This window comes from Neodiprion virginianus, chromosome 2 (assembly GCF_021901495.1).
Source record: "Neodiprion virginianus isolate iyNeoVirg1 chromosome 2, iyNeoVirg1.1, whole genome shotgun sequence".
Lineage (NCBI taxonomy): Eukaryota > Metazoa > Arthropoda > Insecta > Hymenoptera > Diprionidae > Neodiprion > Neodiprion virginianus.
The window spans coordinates 34,983,392-35,003,483 of NC_060878.1; the positions used below are offsets into that span (position 1 = coordinate 34,983,392).

A 20,092-nucleotide genomic window follows, 5' to 3' on the forward strand; every position below is an offset into this window, starting at 1 on the left:
TAGGATATTAAATTGCGAAATTTTATTATACTGTACAATTATAATAGATATTATTTTTCTGATATCGTATAAGCCTTACATTTGACCAATAATCCTATTTTATTCTTTACAATAAAAACGTGATTCCGACACAAATACTCATAACTTATTCATCTCATCCCTTAATTATACCATACGCGCCTAGATTCGGCATGAAACAATAACATCGTTCAGCCATTCGCGCATTGCCACGATAAATTTACCTACATGTATATAATATATACGCAAACTTCACAAAGGCAATATTTCGATTTTCAAGCATTCAACGTGTCAAAGCATTGCGTGAGATGCACCCAAATTAGGTAATCAGTGCGGGTGTATAACCGGTAATTATGAATTTGATAGAATGTTGAACTAATCCAACAAGCATATTATAAAAATATGTTATTGCAAAAGTGGGAAATAAATTACTTTACAGAGTATATAATACTTGCGATTTATGTCGACCTGAACAACGATTACTGTAATAAATTCGTCTGGTGTTGACCTTAATTGTTGCAGCTTGCACTGTCTATAAAATATTCGAGTAGTACTAAGTGTTTTTAAAATAAATTAACGAATATTAAATCGAACATCAATAGATGACGCGATAAGGTTTGCGCGATAATTCGCAAATAATGCCTACAGCAATTTAGCTACATTGCGGCGCCGTCGTCATTTCGCAGACTCAATAAATAATAAAATATACCTAATCGTACCGTCATCAATAATTATAATTCGCATACAACGTCATACACACATGCGCGCACACGCGTTTCATGTACTATGTACACACAACAGTCACACATCAACACACGACCGCAATCGTGCCTCGTACAAATAATTATATTGCTCCGTTCCTATCATAGGTAAACCGTACATAGATAATGTATAGATTTAATCCTACGTATGCACGTTTATATATATATATATATATAATACAGCTTGTCACAATATCCGCCACTGTCATGCATCCTAAGTAAAATGTTATCATAAATAGTCTATACGTGATATGATATATTTCTATTATTATTTGCGAATAGAGAAAATTTAATATCTACCGTGTACACCGGAGTTGATGAAGGTACCTAATTTATTATATATAAAAAAAAAAAAAAAACACCGGTAACTATAATACCAAAAGCTGTACATTCCTCTTGTCCATATGCAAAAAAGCATCACTCACTGTAACCAGATTATGGTGCAGTAACTGCAGTAAACGTCAGCGTGGAACAGCTTGATCGTTGATTGAAGGAAAAGACTAGCCTCAGGGTTTGAACGCTCCAAGGTTCGGGCATTAATTTCTGCTTCTTCCGAGTCCAACGAGCATAAATATAATCCTATCACCGAGTACTTTCGTTTTCATAACGAGTCACACAGCGTTTATCCGCCGCAAAGTTAGTTGAAAAATCAACCCTTCAAATCGATTTCCATAGTAAATCCTAAATACCTATTCCAGAAAAGTCTAAAGACATATATATATAATTGCACATTCGTTAACATTCGTCAGTTTCGGTTATAACGCGAAACTAACTGCACGGGCTGGCCGGCTGAGTGGTGTTCAATGATTGCATCATAACTGCAGCCTGCAGTCCGCCCGAAGTCGTTGCCGCGGGATGATGATGATGGTGATGATGATGGTAAAGTGTCGAGGCGTAATACTGCTGGTGGTGATAGTGGTGTTGATGAGGGTGGTTGTGATAATTACTTGACGGAGAGTGGTTATGGTTGTTGTTGTTGTTGTTGTTGTTGTTGTTGTTGTTGTTGTTACCGTTATGATGTTCATGATTGCTGTTGCTTATATTATTGTTGTTGTTGTTGTTGTTATTATTGTTACTGCTGCTGTTATTGCCGTTGTCGTCGTCGCCGTCGTCGTCGTCGTTGTTGTTGTTGTTGTTGTTGTTGCTCGTGATGATGGTGGTGTTGTTATTGTTGTTGTTGATGATCACGCAGAGGGAAGACGGCGCCGAGGAATTCGGTATAGTTGGCACGCTGCTTGCCAGTATATCGTGAACCGTGTGAGGACTTGGCCACTGCAACGCCGTGTTTGACTGTTCACGATGACCACCACCGCCTGGCGTTGGGGTTGGGGGCGACGGGGGCATCTTGCTCGACGACTGGGGCGTCGTCAAGCCCACTGGAACGCATCGGAACTGAATTGTAATTTACTTCCCCGATCTGTGTAAGACACGCTAGAGTCACTACGACTTGCATCGCGGGCCAACGATTAGAGAGAGAGAGAGAAAGAGAGAGAGAGAGAGAGAGGAAACAGAATGAGAAAGCGAAAGAGTTAGGGGAATGATTAAGAATTTATTCACAGATGTCATCCCGAATCTATAGAAGTCGCGACTCCGAAGATAAAGATAAAAGTATTTCATTATCGCCGTTACTAATTTTATGCATGTACGTTAATTATTTCAGCGAAGTGTGTACTCTGCGTTCACGATGGGTATACAATTGCTTCGGCCCTTGCGGGCGAAACAAAAACATCACCACTTGAATAATCGAATCTTAAATAAATCTCAAATTCAGCGAATTATATTTGTACAGTGTGAAGTTAATTCGACCACACGTATAACTTTTATACGATGTATAATCCCTGTTATTTAATACCGATTAGATCGTCTGCCTGATAATTACGCTGTCGTGAAGAATATCGTCGGGAATGTTAAAATTCGACGTAAATATCAGCGTTACGAAAAACGCGTGTAACACGATGCAGGGGCAAGATAATTCTTGGCAAACTAACGGCCGCAAGAACAATTCCAATCAGACGATTACAGTCGAACGGAGGAAAGAAGCCAAAGTAAGAAACGAGACGTTGAAGCGTTACAGACATCGTCAGAGTTTTATATGTATAGGTATGCACGTGGACTCACCTTGATGATGATGATGATGCGTGGCCGCCGATGCCGTACTGTGATAAGGTGTCGGAGGATAAGGCACGGGGCAAAGTGCCGCTCCGGCTGCAGCCGCGGCTGCGTAGAGGTGATGGTGGTGGTGATGGTGGTGGGCCGGATGGTGAGGATGATGCGGATGATGAGGGTGGTGAGGGTGGTGATGGATCGCGGTGGACGTCGCGGCGCCAACCTTGTTCCTCAGGATCCTGGATATGCTGGAGACCGAGGGAACGTTGTACTTGTCGCAGACTCCGTCGGACAGCAAACGGTCCCGGATTTCCCACGCGAAAATTCCCGGGTCCTTCAGCTTGAGCTGCTTTATGTACTGCACGACCTTGGGGGTGGTCACTCGGGGTTTGCTTCCTCCGATCGCGCCCGGAAGGATGCTTCCGGTCTCGTGGTACCGCGCTAAAATCTTGCTCACGCATCCGTGGCTGACCCGGAGCTGTCGCGATATGTCGCACGGCCGAATCCCCAGTTGCGCCAATTCGACGATCCTCAGTCTCACCGCGTTCGGCAATGGTCTTCCATTCACGAAGACACCACCCAGCTGATTAACCTCTCCGTATTGCTGCTGCTGCTGCTGGCCCCCACCTCCGACTCCGATCCCTCCACCATTGCTATCTGCAAACAAACATCAAGTCCTTGCATCATCTGCACGTATCGATAGCTTGCGATGCTTGTAATACCATTCTATATATGTATATATATACAGAAAGAACGCTCGAAGGTACAGGACTGCAAACGGTCATCGTCATCAGCTAGTGTAACGAACGGGGAGTGTAAAATGGGTGCCACTAACCGTAGGCATGGAGCATAACCGGCGTGTCGAACTTGATCATGGGGTAACCTTATGGCCCGTTAAACCCTCGATAAATTCTCGTTTTATTTGTTACTCTTATTGTTTCGAACGTACCCGTCTCATGTCAGTACCCCGATTCCAAGGCTCTAGATGCCATGTACGAGACATCTCGATATTCCGGTAGTAAACGAGGTCTGGCACCGCTGCAAAGTTCAATTTCACACGAATCGCTTGGAATTTTCCCAACTTGGACGTGCGTTTGAAACATGGGACAGAAAAGGTGGGATTTTTCTGCCGACATGTCGTATCAATTGGTGCTCAATTTCTGTTTATGGGACTGATCAAGACAGGTATCATATATACCGTCATGCGACACAGATTGTAGAGGCGTTCGCGAAAATCTCGACTCGTATTCTCTCTGGGATGTTTCGAATGGATATGAACCGCGACGACAATAATTCTTGCAAAGATATTAAGTATGCAAAGCACTCTAGTGACAGGAGTTAAACTGTACCAGAGTTCAATTTAGAAACGAGACTGACGTAACAAAACAGTCGTGATATGCGAAGTCGTGGGTTTTTGTCTCGGTATTTCGATCTCGCGGTTGCGATTGTAGGTAGTCGAGAGTTTGTTCTGCCTCATTTACCGGGGCTGCCTGCAGCTTCAAGTACCGTACAAGCTTGAAAGATCCGACGCGTGCTTTTCAAGATGCCGTGCAATTGCTTGCCATGCTTTAGACGCATTCCATAATGAAATAACTACGGTTTTTTTTTACAGAATATAACCACCACGCCAATCGTGTCTACGTTTGAACAATCCTCTACGATTAATTTCACGACATAACTCTGGGCAAATATTACACAAGGTACCAGCGATGTTTCAACTATGCTGCTGCTATTTCATAGGTATGAATTGTAACAGAAGGGCAAAGTGGTAAAATGAATTTTCTCAACATTTCATAACTATAATACGGTTACAAATAAAATCAAGCTCCCGTTCTTGGGATCCAATGGATCCATTGTTAATCTGCAGCGAAGAATAGATAATTTCCATATCTTCTTTAAATTAATTTACCAATTACTCGACATTCCCGGTAGATATTTATTGGCTTACGTTCAGAATACGAGCTTCAGGATAAAAGCATTTGGAGAATCTTGCGCAAAGAGTTTCGTAGAAAGGGAAAAATCTAGAAGATCTCGACGAAACGACATAGGTATCTGTGTCGGCACGCGCCCCTCCGGGTTTTCCGAAGGGTAAATCGTCTAATGAGATCCATGCATCGTTCGGCCCGTCCGCGTCGCGGTGGGTTAACACTTGAGTTAACAGTCTGCCCTTGAGTAACCCTTAATTAGCAAACTCCTTGCCCTGGCAATTGCCCCTGGAGTTGAATTCCGGGGTTGGATGGCGGTCGCGGTGCAGCACGTTTCGAATCTCCTACATACGGACGACGTCTGACGCCGACGATGAGCTAGACGTTATAGCTCGATTCTCGCAACCCCAATGCAACGTCTTGCTGGTACGCGAGTAGATCTATTATAGCTGCAGTCTCTCTCCTACCCGCCGACGCAGGGTCAGAGGCTATCTTTAACTTTGACCGCGCCGACCACGTTTGTCTGATTTTCGAAAAGTAGGAGCCACGCGAGTCGAGCTATTTCCACCAGCCCGCCGTGAAACTCATTCCGTGCTGCATGTCACACGTCAATCTTTGACCATCGGATGTAGCTCGTAATTATATGTACTCCTTGATCGCACGCAGATTCTGATCGATCCTGATACATCTGCGAAGAGTCGAGAAGAAGAAGAAGAAGGAGAAGCTGTGCTTTCGTGAAGTCAAAGTTTTCACTCCGTTTCGACTCCTGGTCGGTGATACTTGAGTCGGGTGTTCGTCACCCTTAATTAAATTCTGGTTCTTGGAGCGATATAATAAATCTGTACCGCGGTGAGTAAAATGATACGACGGAGGACGATCATCGACCCACTATTTCTGTGTATCGTCACACTCTTTGAAGAAATAACCGACTTTCTAAAACTCGAAGACTTGGCTTGTGCAGGGGCTTTTAGAAAAAAAGTAGCTAGCTGCACTAATTGTGGAGGAGAAATGTACCTAATTAGTTGCTGCTTGTCCTTTCTTTTTTTACCGCCTTCCTGATCCACGAGCTGCTCTGGTCTAGAGCTTTGGACCGTTGATCAACGGGTAAACCTCAACACCTATATGTTGGTTACACCGACTTTCTTTCCTCGCTTCCTATGTCGTCAATCACTCCGTGTATTAATTTTCTGAGTAGTTTCTTTCAGTTTACGTGATCGGCGTACAGTTATTTCGAGATTGCATCATTTCAAATTCAGCTGGCTGCTTTTCCAACTCTGTCAAATGTGAAGGAAAACTGGATCTCGATAATCGAAAAACTTCGGTCCTCCGCATTGCTCAGAAACGAAACCTGAACATATTTTCATATTATTCTACAATTGACTTGTACCAAAAACATAATACAGAGTCATTTTTCGTCCATCGAAAGCACTCGAATGCCAAGTGAAAGACCAGAGCTCATATTCTTGTTCGGATTTTATTCACTGGAAAGCTTTTTGTTGCGAAAGTTTGGCGAAAGGGTTGAAAATTAACGCGTCAACGCATCCCGGTGACAGCCTAGACAAGGTAGTGTAAAATTGGCGCCAGCTCAAGCTCATTTCGCGAACTATTCAACGCCTTTGGCATTTAATTTACTGTGCAGAATGAAACTAATCTACAGAAGTGAGGTACCTGGTCATTCGAAATACCTCGGCTAGTTTTCACCTCCGGTAACGTCTGCATACAAATTATACCTATAATAGCTGACGTATTCTTGATTTGTTCTTTCGAACATGGAAGAACGTATACATCAGGAATGACAACCTTTAGTACCAGCAAATAAAAAATTTTCAATGATTCGCGCGCGTAAAGTTTAACTTTTTTTTCTACAAATTAAGCAATAAGAGTCGCACTTTTGAGCTTTTGAGACTTCAGGACAGTTATTAAACCTGAGTGAATCGTTTTTTTTTTGTTTTCTAAAAAAATATTAACTTTGCAATTGTTATAAGTAATCAAAGTGTAAAAAATTCTTATGACGGATTTGTGATCTGCAACGTTCCAAAAAACCCTCCTATACCAAATTTCATCGAAATCTGTCGTGTAGATTTAATGTGCTCCTAAAATGGTTAATGCAACTTGTGTTTTGCAGAACAATTTGACAATTTCTTTTTTTTTAATTTATTTCTCTTCCATTCTGTCACCAATAACCCAAAAGCTTTAATATATTTCGGCGGAAGGTTTCCCTCGTAATATTTTCACTCTGTTTTATTTTTATTCTCTTCATCTTTTCGTTTTCTTTTACTTTTTGAACGCAATAAATCCGAACGGAGGGAGAGTCGGTGTTGGAGACTGAACGGTGCAGTCTCGAATAATTCTCGGAAGAGTTTCGACGCCGACGGAGACGCGTTTTTGCCAACGTTGTACGTCTCTCTCTTTCTCTCTCTCTCTTCAGCCCCGTTTACCCCTCATTTCATCGCCATTTTTTTCATCCTTTTTCCACTCGGCGATGGTGCAGGTTGTGCGCATACTCGTGCATCGGTGTCGGAACGCGTTTGCCTCGAATGGCTTCTCAAGAAACGAGCAATCCACACTCGCATTCGTGTGCGGATGCAGAATTGTAACGAATTACACGAGCTTACGCGCACGTTACCATTTATCACATGCCTCACACCATGGCTGCGTGTATTTTACATATAGGTATACATGTCTGCGAACTTGCGAATCGAGCGCAACGAGATGCGCTCCCCTTGATAAATAACGCGTCTTAGACTCTGCCTTGCGCAGTTTTCGACGACTATTAGCTCGGCATTTCATTTCTTAAAATTCACGTAAGTCGAGTAAAAAAATTACCAAAGATCGCGTAGCTGCGATCGTATGAGCGGGTACCGATTGTGTCTATTAAGTATTTGTGAGAAATGAGTCTTGACAATCTCGAATGATTTTTATTCTTAGACAGGGTGTGTGTATGTATATATTAGTTGCGCTTTTATTACTGCACGCTAAGTCGTGTACTGAACTAAATACCTATTGTAACGAGAAATCAATGCAATGCAATCCGTACGGTGATTTTAACTATTTTGATAGTTACCGTTGATAATCACAACTATATAACTAAAACCATGCTGAGAATACACAGAGATTCAATTCCGAAGAAATTTCGATCAGCTTATCAAAAATCATTTCGCAAATGAAAATCGGTTCAATCAGAAATGCTTGGTAAGCAAAATTCGGTTCCGCGTTCGCACAGAGCTCATTGTAAGAAAAATTCTATCCTCGACGAAAGAATCCAACCGGGCCTGGAAGAGGAATAATTAACAGAATTAAAATACGATATCCAAAGTATAAAATATCCGGGTTAAAGGTTTTAACGGTTTCTCGGTACGAGGGTTGCGCTGTACGACGTAAGAGAATAGAGGAGTATAGGTGTTGCGGTTAAAGCTCGTTGGGCAAGCGAACGAGGTGATAAGCAAACAAGTAAACACCGAGCAAATAGAGTCGGATAGCTCTGTTCCGCGGTAAGAGAGAGCACACAGAACGGGGTGTACAACGCACACGCCGATGGACAAACAGGTTCGCCGGGGGGCGCGCGCGCTTAAAAAGATAGGTATTACAGGTACCTACACACCGACGCACGCTGCGCGCCCTGTTATACGTGCGTACCTACGTATAATACATGCAGGAACTTGGGCGCGTTCACATGTAATATTATTAGAGTTTTTCCCGCAAGGAGTGATGAATGGCCGAGATCAAAGAGGCCGACACGTGTAGTCGGTTTACACGCGTGTAGTACATGTGTTTAACCACGACCAACACGCGGCTCGCCACCGAGCTTTCGACGACGCCTCGCGACGCTTGCGGCGGACTTGAGCAGACCTACGAGCGAAGAGCGCCTAACTTCGTTTCGTGCACCCCGCGTTCGCCGTCCCGTAGATCGAGCCTCGCAGGGTTCGTCGTCGAGACCTTGCCGCGAGACTCGGGGAGGTTCCTGCTGAGGGTTCCCGAGGGTTCGAGGAGGCGGGACCCGGTCGCGTGATGGATGTCAGTTTCACCGGCGTTGAACAAGCACCGCGTGCGGCTTTATTTAGGATCGGGGAACCGAGAACGGGACAAAATTTCCTCCATTCTCTTCACTTCTCTCACGTTATAAAACATCGCGTGTAATGCCTATACAGCATCCACACAAAAGTATAACGTGCCTGCATTTTATCGCGCGTGTAATACTTTATACGTTCAACGCGCGGTGTGTATAATACCTGTTGGAAGCGATATGAACGAACGCAATTTGTCCGCTTCTTCTCAATGTTTGTTCAACTTACGATACGTCAGACGCGGTCAAACTTCTATCGCAAAGTCTCCGTTTGCGCACCGTGCTGCTGCTGTAACATAATTCAATCTCTGTGAATTTCGCACGGTTTCAAGACACTTTCACCTACATAAAATAATAGATCATCCGTGTGCTCGGCATGTTTCCAAAATCTTTCGTATCCATATTTTGACAATGTCAAATTTTTGCACACGACCGTACAACACGTAGGTTGGTATAATGAACTTTATACAACGCGAGCATGATTCACGCGTTTATCTTTCATGCATGTTTTCCATAGGTACACAAAGCACCTATTTATATGCTATACATATGCATACGCTGTCGCGAGAAAATCTGACATTACGCGACCCTAACTTCAATTTCGTGCTTCGTGAAAAGCGCTCAACATAATCTTGTTATAGAAGAATCATGTGCAACAAGGAGGAAACGGTCTTTTCGCATCACGTATTTGCAACATTTGCCTTCGACTCACCTAATTGTAAGACTCATATTGCAAACTTATACTCGGCCCGAAAAGACCGAGTTTGCCTTCTTGTTACACAATATACTGTTTTAATCCTGCAGTACTGAACATTTGCAGAATGAAGAGAGAAACTAAAGTTTATCTGTATACACACACACTTTGCTCTTGCATTTTTGTTCTGCTTCAAGATTATAATCTACGTCTTACTTCCACAGGGTTTCGGATTTTGCAACATTCACAAATAGAGCGCAAAGATTCCACGACTCGTTTGTAATAGACAAATATTATAGCGGATAACGTATCTGGCTAATAAGACTAACTATAAATAAATTACAGAATAGAGGAAACATGTAGTTTTCATCGCCAATTGCGCAGCGCAACTTATATATATATATATATGTATACCTATATTTACGGGACGACGATAATTCTGGGATGAGGCTGCCATGTTTGCAAACTACGTTGTAAGCCGGTACGATAATCCCGTAGGATGATTTACAGACTACCTGCAGAGGTCGCTAACACGAGTGGTTGTTGCAGTAGCTAACCGCTGCAAGCTCCCTCGTTCGTCGTTGTGTCCACACGGATGCATGAAAAAGCGGTTGCCTAAGTTAACCACAGCAGCTCGAGGAGGCCCAAACCTCGAGAACTAATGGTGGCGGAGTACATAAATCCCGAGGTGCTGTTGATAGGTTGAATCTCAACGCTCAACGCTGGCAGCGACGTCTTTGATCTGCTGCATAGATATTAATTAAAACGAAAATAAATCAGATCTTTTAAACACCGCGTTTGTACTCGATGTTATGTATGCTTTCTTCTGCTTCCCCCATGTAGCTTCTGCATCGTGCAGGCATCCGATATAACATAAATACTATGATATTATAAATTAACGAATTCCATTGCAGATTGCATCTGAGATATACCTGCAAACGTGATTTATTGTTGCTTATAATACGACTTAGTCAACAACGACATATGTCACTCCGCAGTGTTTGTAACATCTCATGTGATGCCGGACAACTTGTAACAGAATATAATTCAGATGACATGTCTATTCAACGGGTTTAATCTGTACTTTTACAAATTTTTCTCATTATCTACAGACTCGCATACGTTATATACACAGGAACCAAGTTAATTGCGATAAAATAAATAGATTATTATGGTTACGTTGTAGCCTGGAGGACTTGGATTCTCATTTCATCCTCATACCCAGAAACTGTATAATTTAATACCGCACTATGAAATGTTTCTCGCCACAAGTAAGGGAATCAATCGGATCCAGAACTAGAATCAGCACCGAATCGTCGCGCTTCGGTGCAGATAAGCACGGTCGGCAAAGGAATAAGTAATAGCTATGAATAGTTGTAATAATAATAATAATAACAACAGTTACAATGAAAATGAATTTAAAAAAATATTTAATACCCATAAAGAGAATTGGCTGGTGCAGATTTTATTAACGCGGCCTGACCGCTTCGGAACCCAATATGTATACTTATACATGTTACGTGTGTAGCTGTGGCAGCCGATGAACGTGTAAGTACAATATTTATGTACCTCTGCATCATGCATACCTGAACAAATGTTCAGGCGCACCTGAAATTATGCATATACACTCTTTTCTCTCATCACTCGGTTCTCTCATCGCATTATACGTTGAATATATTTGTTACTTATTGCTGCAATATACCTATATTAACGTACAGTGCGTAAGTATAATGTAATTGTAACGCGAACAAAGAATTGTTGCCATCTCTAATTATGCACTTGCAAACTGAAATACACATTGTCGCTTTCAATTGTTTTGTCAAATTGAACAATGACTGCGACACGTTGTGTACTCTAATTGCATTATTGCAGGGTAAACAAGAGGAATGATATTATATGAAATTGAGGGACACCCCATATATAAGTATAATGTACACGGGTGGTTCGCAATAGATTTGCAATTGTCACGGCTAGATGCAAAACTCGAGAACCGTAATATACCAATGCGATGAAATTTTTTCATTGACTCTGATCGATTTCGTTTTCTTTCTACAGTGCGCTGTAAGGCGCTACACCTCGTGCGTGCGACGATATAAAATTTACGACCCCAACTCGACAGATTCGATTATCGGCCTGGCTCTTACATATATGCATATATACATCCATACGTACAAGATAATTATAGCTCTGCATGTGTTGTACTAACAATAAGATCTGATTATAATCATGTACAGCATTTGCAATGCAGGTATGATCAAGGTGTGTGTTCACTTTACATTTGTACCGTAGAAATTGCACGTGAAAAACTATGGAAATCGACAATCACCAACCATCGTATAACTAGTCGAAGTCTTATTCCTATATGTACAATAAATTTTCACAGTCTATACACACATCATGTTCAATGTATTTTGTGTAACCGAATCTGAATAGTCTAATTCATGCGTTGTAAAGAATTACACGCGCAGTGAAATTCTCATGGTAAGCACTGTTGTAGTTACGGAAAGTTGAGATTTTATCGTTCAGGTGATTGTACAGTTGTTTGATAATTATATAATTTACACAGAATGAAAACAAAAATGAACCTTGACCCCACAGCCAGATTCCTCAAAGAATAGGTCAGCAAAAATGACACCCGAATAATTACATATCATGCTGATTATATACTCCGTGAATGTGTATTTTATTTAGTAACGATACGCACGTTATCTAGTGCAAGTTCAATTATCCAGACGATTATCTGAGTACTTTTACCAGCTAATTATTAGTACATCGATTACAACAGTGCGGATATACTTAAGCCGGCACAATCGTGTTTATAACATATGACGTCAGTGATACTCGTGTATAATATTATAACTTTCGAAGTAGATCGTGCAGATGTGATTTAATAACGGTTACACCTACGCGTGTAATTGAAATTCTAATCTTTCGTTTGCATCACGAGGCCCCAAATAATTTCCTGCAATTATTTGTCATATCCGCATGAAATAATTCGCTAATAATATATCTGTCACGACATAAAAATAACAATTAACCTCTACCGTCAACGTAATATAAAACATTATACGCATCGGCAAAACAACTTTCTAAATTCTTTACTTCTTCTCAAAATCAAGGGTGCATACCTACGTATACTGTTAGCCGTAAGACGAATCCCGGGAAACGGAAGTCTGTTTACACGGTACACAATACAAGGGATTGCTGGCTGCAGCTTCGGAAAAGGTGCAGATTTTTGAAAGGTCCTGAACTACTCGGCGCCGGCGCCTGTTGGGTGCATTGTATACGTCTAGCTTTATAAGTCCGGCGATATTAAGGGACGAATTCAGCCGACGAGGCGAGGGTACAAACCGTGATACGCTCTGATAGTGACGGTCGCGTATCGCGATTACGTGTGCGTACTGTTGAAATAAATGTACAACTTTCAGCAGGATTCGTATGGCGTGTATACCGAGAGTGGGATAGGTCAGGTGAGAGACGGCGAGAGAAATCCGAACCCGAAGAAGAAAGACGACGAAGTCTCGACATTTTCGGAAGCGAACCGATTGGCCCGAGTGTTTGCATACCGTCCTTTGTCAACTGAGGATAGGACCGCTTCTAAAAGCTGTATTTAATATTTATTTGGTGTAAACAGTACTAATTGAACGCTAATGAATCTATAACTACTCGCTCTCTCTCTCCGTGGCGTAGCTCCGACTCGATCCTGACTAACTCTTCGTCGCTGTGTACCAACTTATCCGGGGACTGCAACTCCAGCCTCCGCCCGAACTCCCGCATGCATACCTAGGTAACCTGGGATATATGCTCCCCTACCCCGAGCCCATTTCGAACCGAACCTCCGGGCTAGCCCAAACCAATCTATCCCAAGTCAACTCAAAGCTTCAGCGCGTAAACTGCTACTGTGCGCGTTTATTTTTTTTTTTGTTTTTTTTTATTGCTTTCTTGGTCCATTTGGTATTTCCTGTGCAAACCCTGTACGTATTTAATAATGAAACATCAGCGAGATTTGCTGAACTCGAGGACCACGCTGTTTATTTGTTTAATTTAATTTTTTTTTTTTTTTTTTATCACAGAATTCCGCAGGATGTGAGTTAAATTCTATCGTAAACGCGTAACTGGAAACTCACCGCAGTATTCTCCATTTATTGATAAATTGAAACTCACAATGCAGATGACTGAAAATCTAGAAGGAACAAGGGTATTAGGTATTAAGGACAATGACTGTATGTCCGCAGTGATACGCGTATCGTATAATGTCTATAACATACATTTCGCCGACAAGTATATTTCGTTAAACAGCTGCTTACGGGCAGCACTGCATGCAGGAAATGCATCTAATTATCACGCAATTACCAAAGCAGCTCTAAGATATTTACATTAATTGTTTACCCACACTAATGATGTAGGTACACACGGTGTTAAATATAATATACACACGCATATGTCTGTATATATGCATATGTGTGAAATGCACCCGAAGCTCGCAGCTAAAGCTTGACAAAAACAGGAAGAAAAAACGAAACAGAAAACAAAAACAAACAGACAAACATGCGTATGCAAGGCCAGATCCAAAACTTTCCTAAGGATAAGTCGAGGAGACACGCAGTATATTAGAAAGGGTGAGAAAGTTGGAAAGTAAAAAAAAATTATTTGACCTGCACTTCTTATTAAAGAAGCAAATCCTACGCAAGAATTTAAGTAATGTACTCAGAAAACAGTGATGATGGATATATTCACCGTTGGTTACTAAATGAACACCTTTTTGTTCGAATCAAATTTGTATACCTACGTAAATTTTAATGCAGGATAGAATGTACTGTGAAGCGAAGACAAAGAAAGATATTATTCTGCAGATAGGGATCTGATAATAATTTGGAGTGTCCGTTTAATTTGCACGAGATAAAACAATCATCCAGTTGCTTTGAGGCTATATATATATCCTATATATATATATATATATATATATATATATATATATATATATATATATACACGATTTGCAGCGTGTTGCAGATTCAATGATACGATAATGTGATTTTTGAAAACAAGCAAATGTTGCAGCTCCACGGTGTTTTCTAATCGACTTTTCATCCAGAGGTCGCAGTCACAGCGACATAAGACTTTTTTGCAACTTATAGTACAGACTCTGTGTGTGTGCGTATAATATAATTATAAAACTATATTTAATATGTAACACTCGTGCAGAAATAAAGTGCAGATTCATCAACCGACTGAACGCATATTATGAAAAACAAGAGTCAGCATGCTGATATCGTGATATATATTTATTATACGGTTATACACGATTCAATTGTTCAATTCTATCTTTCGGTAAAGTCTATAGACTTATAGTGGAAGTCTATGGTAAAATCAAATTAATTTTAATATTTATATGCATAAACCATAAATATACTCCATCCAATAAAAACGTGTAGGTATAAACTATAATGATACAGTTACACGAACACGCGGAATTACCTGAAGTGACCTGCAATTTTGTGCAAATAATTCATACGTCGTCAACTTCGACTTTCTGATCATCTTAGGCCTGATTTCTAATTGCACCGTTTTTAACAATAAGACCACGTTATTCATTGTACAGAAGTATGGACTAATATTGTATTGCTTGCAGCATATCTGTTGTTTTCATATTGTATCACATGCAGTGTAACATTTATAACTCGAATTTTTCGCTTTTTTTTGCCTTGATGATCAATCGTTACATTTTCCAATCGAAAGTGTTCACATACGATTTGCGTAGAGTGGTTATATAATGAGTAGATACATAATATGCATATCCCACGCATTATTGAGGTTTCATCAATATTGCTTTATAAGCATTTTGTTAGAATGTTTGAATTGTTAAAATTGCCTTTCGGTACCTTCGCCATTGAACAGATGCCTCGATTACAACTCTTCAAAATCCACGTGTAGAAATATCAGTCCCAACACATTTTGTAACGTGATAAAAATGAACTATAACACGAATGTAAAAGCAATGGATAACAAAATGATGATAATCCGTGCAACCTTAGTTACACTGAAATTGTTTATCACATTATACGAGAACGCGTTTATTCCCGCACGTAGCCGTTCCTCGTTTCGGAGCGAAATTACAAATCGAATAAAGCAATAAAAATTTTCGACAACGTTGTATAGGCTATGTAAAATAATAATTAAGACGTATGGATAAACATCACGTGCACGCAATTCTGTTAGGTTAGGTTATTTGCAATGTAAAATCAATGTTGCAGGCTTACCACCATGCACCGTTGGATCCATTTGAAGGCTGAACACCTATTACGGAGCCGACGGCCACATACAACGGCGAAGCTTGAGCTTTATCGCTAGCGTACTCGTTGCCGTATAACTTGTTGCTAGACGGTGTATATGACAAGCTGGTGTTGCATGCAGCCGCAAGTAGAGCCAAGTTCCCGTTTTCCGAGTGAAAAGTATATCACAACTGCCGCATGTGTGTAACGTGTCCGTTGCACACAAGTCGGAAAGCGACGCGTATAAGTTTATAAGGTGCGATAACGCTTGCACCGGCCTCGCGAAGCACAGCGTCCTCTGCTCCTCAAATAATATTGTTTAAAACAACACTTGGTCACTCGATTTCCGAAGTTGTCGCATCTCACTCTACCGTACAACGAATACGTCCCATTCGTAAACGCATTACATGCGCGTATACGTTGCTTTGCTATATCGTGTATATTGCAGGTATGTTCAGTTTTCATTCCAATATTTCATTACGTTTTCCATTCCGCCAGACAATCGATTGACCCGAGTTCAAAACTCGTATAGCGTAAAAGGGAAAAGAACCGCGGGCCGGGTGGACGAAAAAAAAATTCGGAAAAGATATAAAGACCGTCAAACGAAACCGCGTGAAAAAAAGTCGAGAAAAAATAAATACATAAAGAGATTAGAAAAAAAAAAACCAATAACAACAACAACAACTATAACGAGAGTAGAACGTAAGACAGGACAGAAAAAAAAAAGAAAAGAATAAACAGATATTTCAACAATGAAAAAAATAAAATAAAATTAAAACAACAAAACAAATGGACACGGTCACTGGCGCACGGCTTGCCCTTCGCTGCCACACTGACTGAGACGACAGATTTACCAGAGCAGAAATAAGAGATCTTTTGACTATACAGTCCGTGTCCGTCTCTTGGCCGGTTGTACTACCCGGAGCGAGTCGTCGTTCGCAATTGTGTTAGTTAGCGGCCGGTGAGCTTTAGCGCTTCGGTGTAAGTGCGGGGTTTTCGTTCCGCGCATGCGCCCGCGCGAGCCCGCCTATAACGCGATCCACCCCGGTGGGCGGAGCCCGGTTGCCATGGACCATTGGCGAGCGCACAGACCGTGAGGAAACGCCTCCTTTTCGCTCGCGCACTCACCAACACTCGGCGATATCTTTCCGCCCGGGTTTCCCTGGCGTCCTAAGCTTTCCACGCATCACGGTTAACACCGACTCGTCCTATATGCACACGCGCAGCACGCCCAAGCGATGCGTGCAACCACCACCACCACCACTACCGCTTCTTATTCTTTCAGCCTGCTCTCTGTACGAGGTGGTATGACGACGATGTAGGCATGCCTTCGCCGATTCGGGGGGTGTTTAACACGGTATGCATATACCAGCACAGGCATGGCTAATGGCTAAGCTCCCTTCTTTCCATTGTTTTCAGGCGCGCCTCGTCGCCTGTCTAATCGTCACTGGCTACCTGTTGCTGGTTTTTAACTAATAATGACGGAAATTGTATTGGGATAAGTCTTACGGCACTACGATGTTACGTTAAAAATAGTTTATTATTATTAACTGGATTTTAGTCGCGGTGTCTACATTTCTCATATCACTACTTGTTAATATTCTAGTAGAATATACCATTCGGTATGTGCTCTCGATTTTGGCGTATTGAAATTTGCTTTCGGTGTATACAAAAAGTAGATGATTTGTTGATTTAAAATCACTTTCAAATATTATAGCGTATTACGCGTTAACGAAAGCAAATTTACAGGAATTATTCAACCCAATTCGCTATAATTATAATGAATAATTCATATAACACTTTAGGAGATTAATACTTTTAGGACATAATTACAGACGCTTTTCCAAACCTTCATACAAAGAGAGTTGAATCTGAATACCTTTCCGATCTCACAATAAAATCAATTAACGCTTCGTGATTCTTAACGTTATCTTAGGCGCAAAGAAAATGTGTGAATATTTGCGTAGATGCAGCCACGGTGCTTTTTGGTTGATTCATAGTCATCGTGTACGTAATAGATGGGGCTTATAGCACCGTGGGAGAAGAATGAATTGAAATGAACGGATGATACGGAGCATAAGTATAGGTACGGGATATTGGGTATGAAACGAGCAAAGGCCGTTTCACCTCGCGGAGCAGAGAATTATCTGGCTGGAAGCCCAGATTCTAAATTTATGCGTGTTTTCATCTGGCTAGTACTAGTCTATGCCTGTAACCCGTGTCTTTTCGTTCTTTCCCGTGTGTGCATATATTTTTCGAACACTTAGGTGTACATGCAAGGAAACGAGATGGGCTTGTGTGCAGCGAGCGCGAGCTTCGCCGAGCCGTATTTAACGCGCCATGTCACTTATACGCGTCGCGTTTACCGACCCCATCGCACTTTTTGCAATAGCCGAGCCGTCGTCCTGCACGAGAGCATGGCTTCGATACATTGGATATACAATTTAGATCCGATCGCGGACCGTCTCCGATGAAACGAGATGAAACTGTTTTTTCTAATATAATTGTATATACTGAATATATACTCATATGCTTGGCGAGAATCGGGGACAGCGGTATCTGAAATCTTCAAACGGTTGAGCAGCCGGACGTAATTTATAGACAGTGCTATAATTACCTTAACTTAACGACCCTGGAGTATGATGGAATTGAAAATTAAAGAATCAAGCGAGGTGATGGTCAAGTTTCCGAATATGCGAGCGCAAGTTTAAAAATAAGATTAAACCTAAACTTATAAGTAAAAGATATAGGCGCGTGGTTTTCTTTGTCGAGGAGAATCGGGGGAATCCCCGCCTACGACTGCACATCATTAACGGGGTGACAGTTGATACGAAGCATGGCACATGCGTGAACTGAACTGCACACAGGCGTACTTATACATACTTATACATACATATACATATACGATATGTGTGCGTATGCAGACCTAGGGTCGCAATACGTGCATTAAAGGTAGGTATACCTATAGGTATACACGGCAAGATGCTTTTCGTTTTTTGGATCGCTTCGAGGGCGTGCAGCTTCGTTTAGCAGGTAATATAACGCGTCGGATATGCATATAGCTTTTATTTATAGCTTCACACATACCTATATACCTAGCTGCAAGTTTTACATGCGTAAATACCCGCGTACGTATGCGTATAATATATAATGCGCAACCCTATAGTACTTGAATCGCAGCAAAATATATTTGAAAATATGATGATCGAATTTACACGTGTACCTATCAATTGAAAGTTAGATACCTACTTGAAGAATCCAACGAATTTTTAGTTAGTTTAATTCCGAGTTTTCTGATTTTACGAATGAAATAATCAGCACACCGCAAATGGATGGGTGGTGCGTGTGTTCGATCTAACCAAGCTGCATATCTAGCTTGATACCTGCATTCTCATGGCGTTCCTTACAGCTGCAATTCAATATCGTATCAACGACTATAAATTTTAATTGGCTCAGAGAAAAAAATATTATTTTATACGGGCTGCTCTGGTTATTTCGTTGATCGAACAGAACGTTGAATTGAATCGGATATTAAAAGTTGATTAAGTCAAGGAAATGTAGTGTGATCCAATTGAATGGCGCTCGTATTTAAATTATAAGCAAAGGGATAGATTACTCGTTGTATTCATAAATATTTGCATCTAAACGCCTGCTTTCTGGGGAAGGTATAATATTTGATGTTCTAACGAAAAGTGAAACTCCGCGATAATGCGCGTCACTGTATCGTTGGCGCTCCCTTCGTCTGTCTACACTGCAATCTTTATATCCCCGCAGAGACGTATTAGCATTGAAGTAACTAACTAACCACATAACTCGGGGTACATGTACCTAAGTATTAAGCTGGCATATGCCTGAGTAAATGCAAGATACTCTTGTGGCTCGCATAGCGTAGCGGCTTAATGGCTCGCGACCAAGTTTCAGGAGCGTAGGCTACGAGTGTAGGTACTTGCCCAACACAACTCGCGATCGTTCTACACGTACGTTGTATTTTATACCTATATACGCACACCCTCGATTGAATGGCCAAAAATACTCGGAAGTGAACCTAGCCGCAGCTGCGGGTGGCGAAAAACAAAAATTCGTTTTCATATTTAATGTAAAAACCGTTCTCTGTACGATGAAGTAGAACGAAGAAGACCTTTCACCCAGCGAGGGTTCCTCTTTGAAGAAACGAATTTCAAACATGCTCGACTTTACCTATCTAATATGAAAGAAATGGTGACAACCGCGACATAGTATTTGTTTATGTTTTC

At 41.4% G+C, this 20,092-nt stretch overlaps 1 protein-coding gene across 2 annotated transcripts; it reads right to left on the reverse strand.

Annotated features, from left to right (window-relative positions):
* Positions 1–16,492, reverse strand: LOC124298830 (paired box pox-meso protein-like). 2 transcript variants are annotated; one of them, XM_046751350.1, is made up of 4 exons: positions 15,828–16,492; positions 9,982–10,312; positions 2,898–3,542; positions 1–2,155 (listed from the first exon to the last, which is right to left on the reverse strand). In XM_046751350.1, exons 2-4 carry the CDS (start codon positions 10,022–10,024, stop codon positions 1,548–1,550), a joined length of 1,296 nt encoding a protein of 431 aa, XP_046607306.1. In that variant the 5' UTR covers positions 10,025–10,312; positions 15,828–16,492; the 3' UTR covers positions 1–1,547. The 2 variants fall into 2 exon arrangements, with proteins under 2 accessions (XP_046607306.1, XP_046607307.1); XM_046751351.1 differs by lacking the exon at positions 9,982–10,312.
* Positions 16,493–20,092: the final 3,600 nt, after the last annotated feature.

Coding starts and splice junctions, on each gene's coding strand:
- LOC124298830 (XM_046751350.1), bottom strand. CDS start 10,024: ATGGCAGCCTCATCCCAGAATTATCGTCGTCCCGTAAATATAG. Junction 3,543..9,981: donor TCGTCGTCCCGTAAATATAG/GTATACATATAT, acceptor GTTTGTTTGCAG/ATAGCAATGGTGGAGGGATC. Junction 2,156..2,897: donor GCATCATCATCATCATCAAG/GTGAGTCCACGT, acceptor GATGCGTTCCAG/TGGGCTTGACGACGCCCCAG.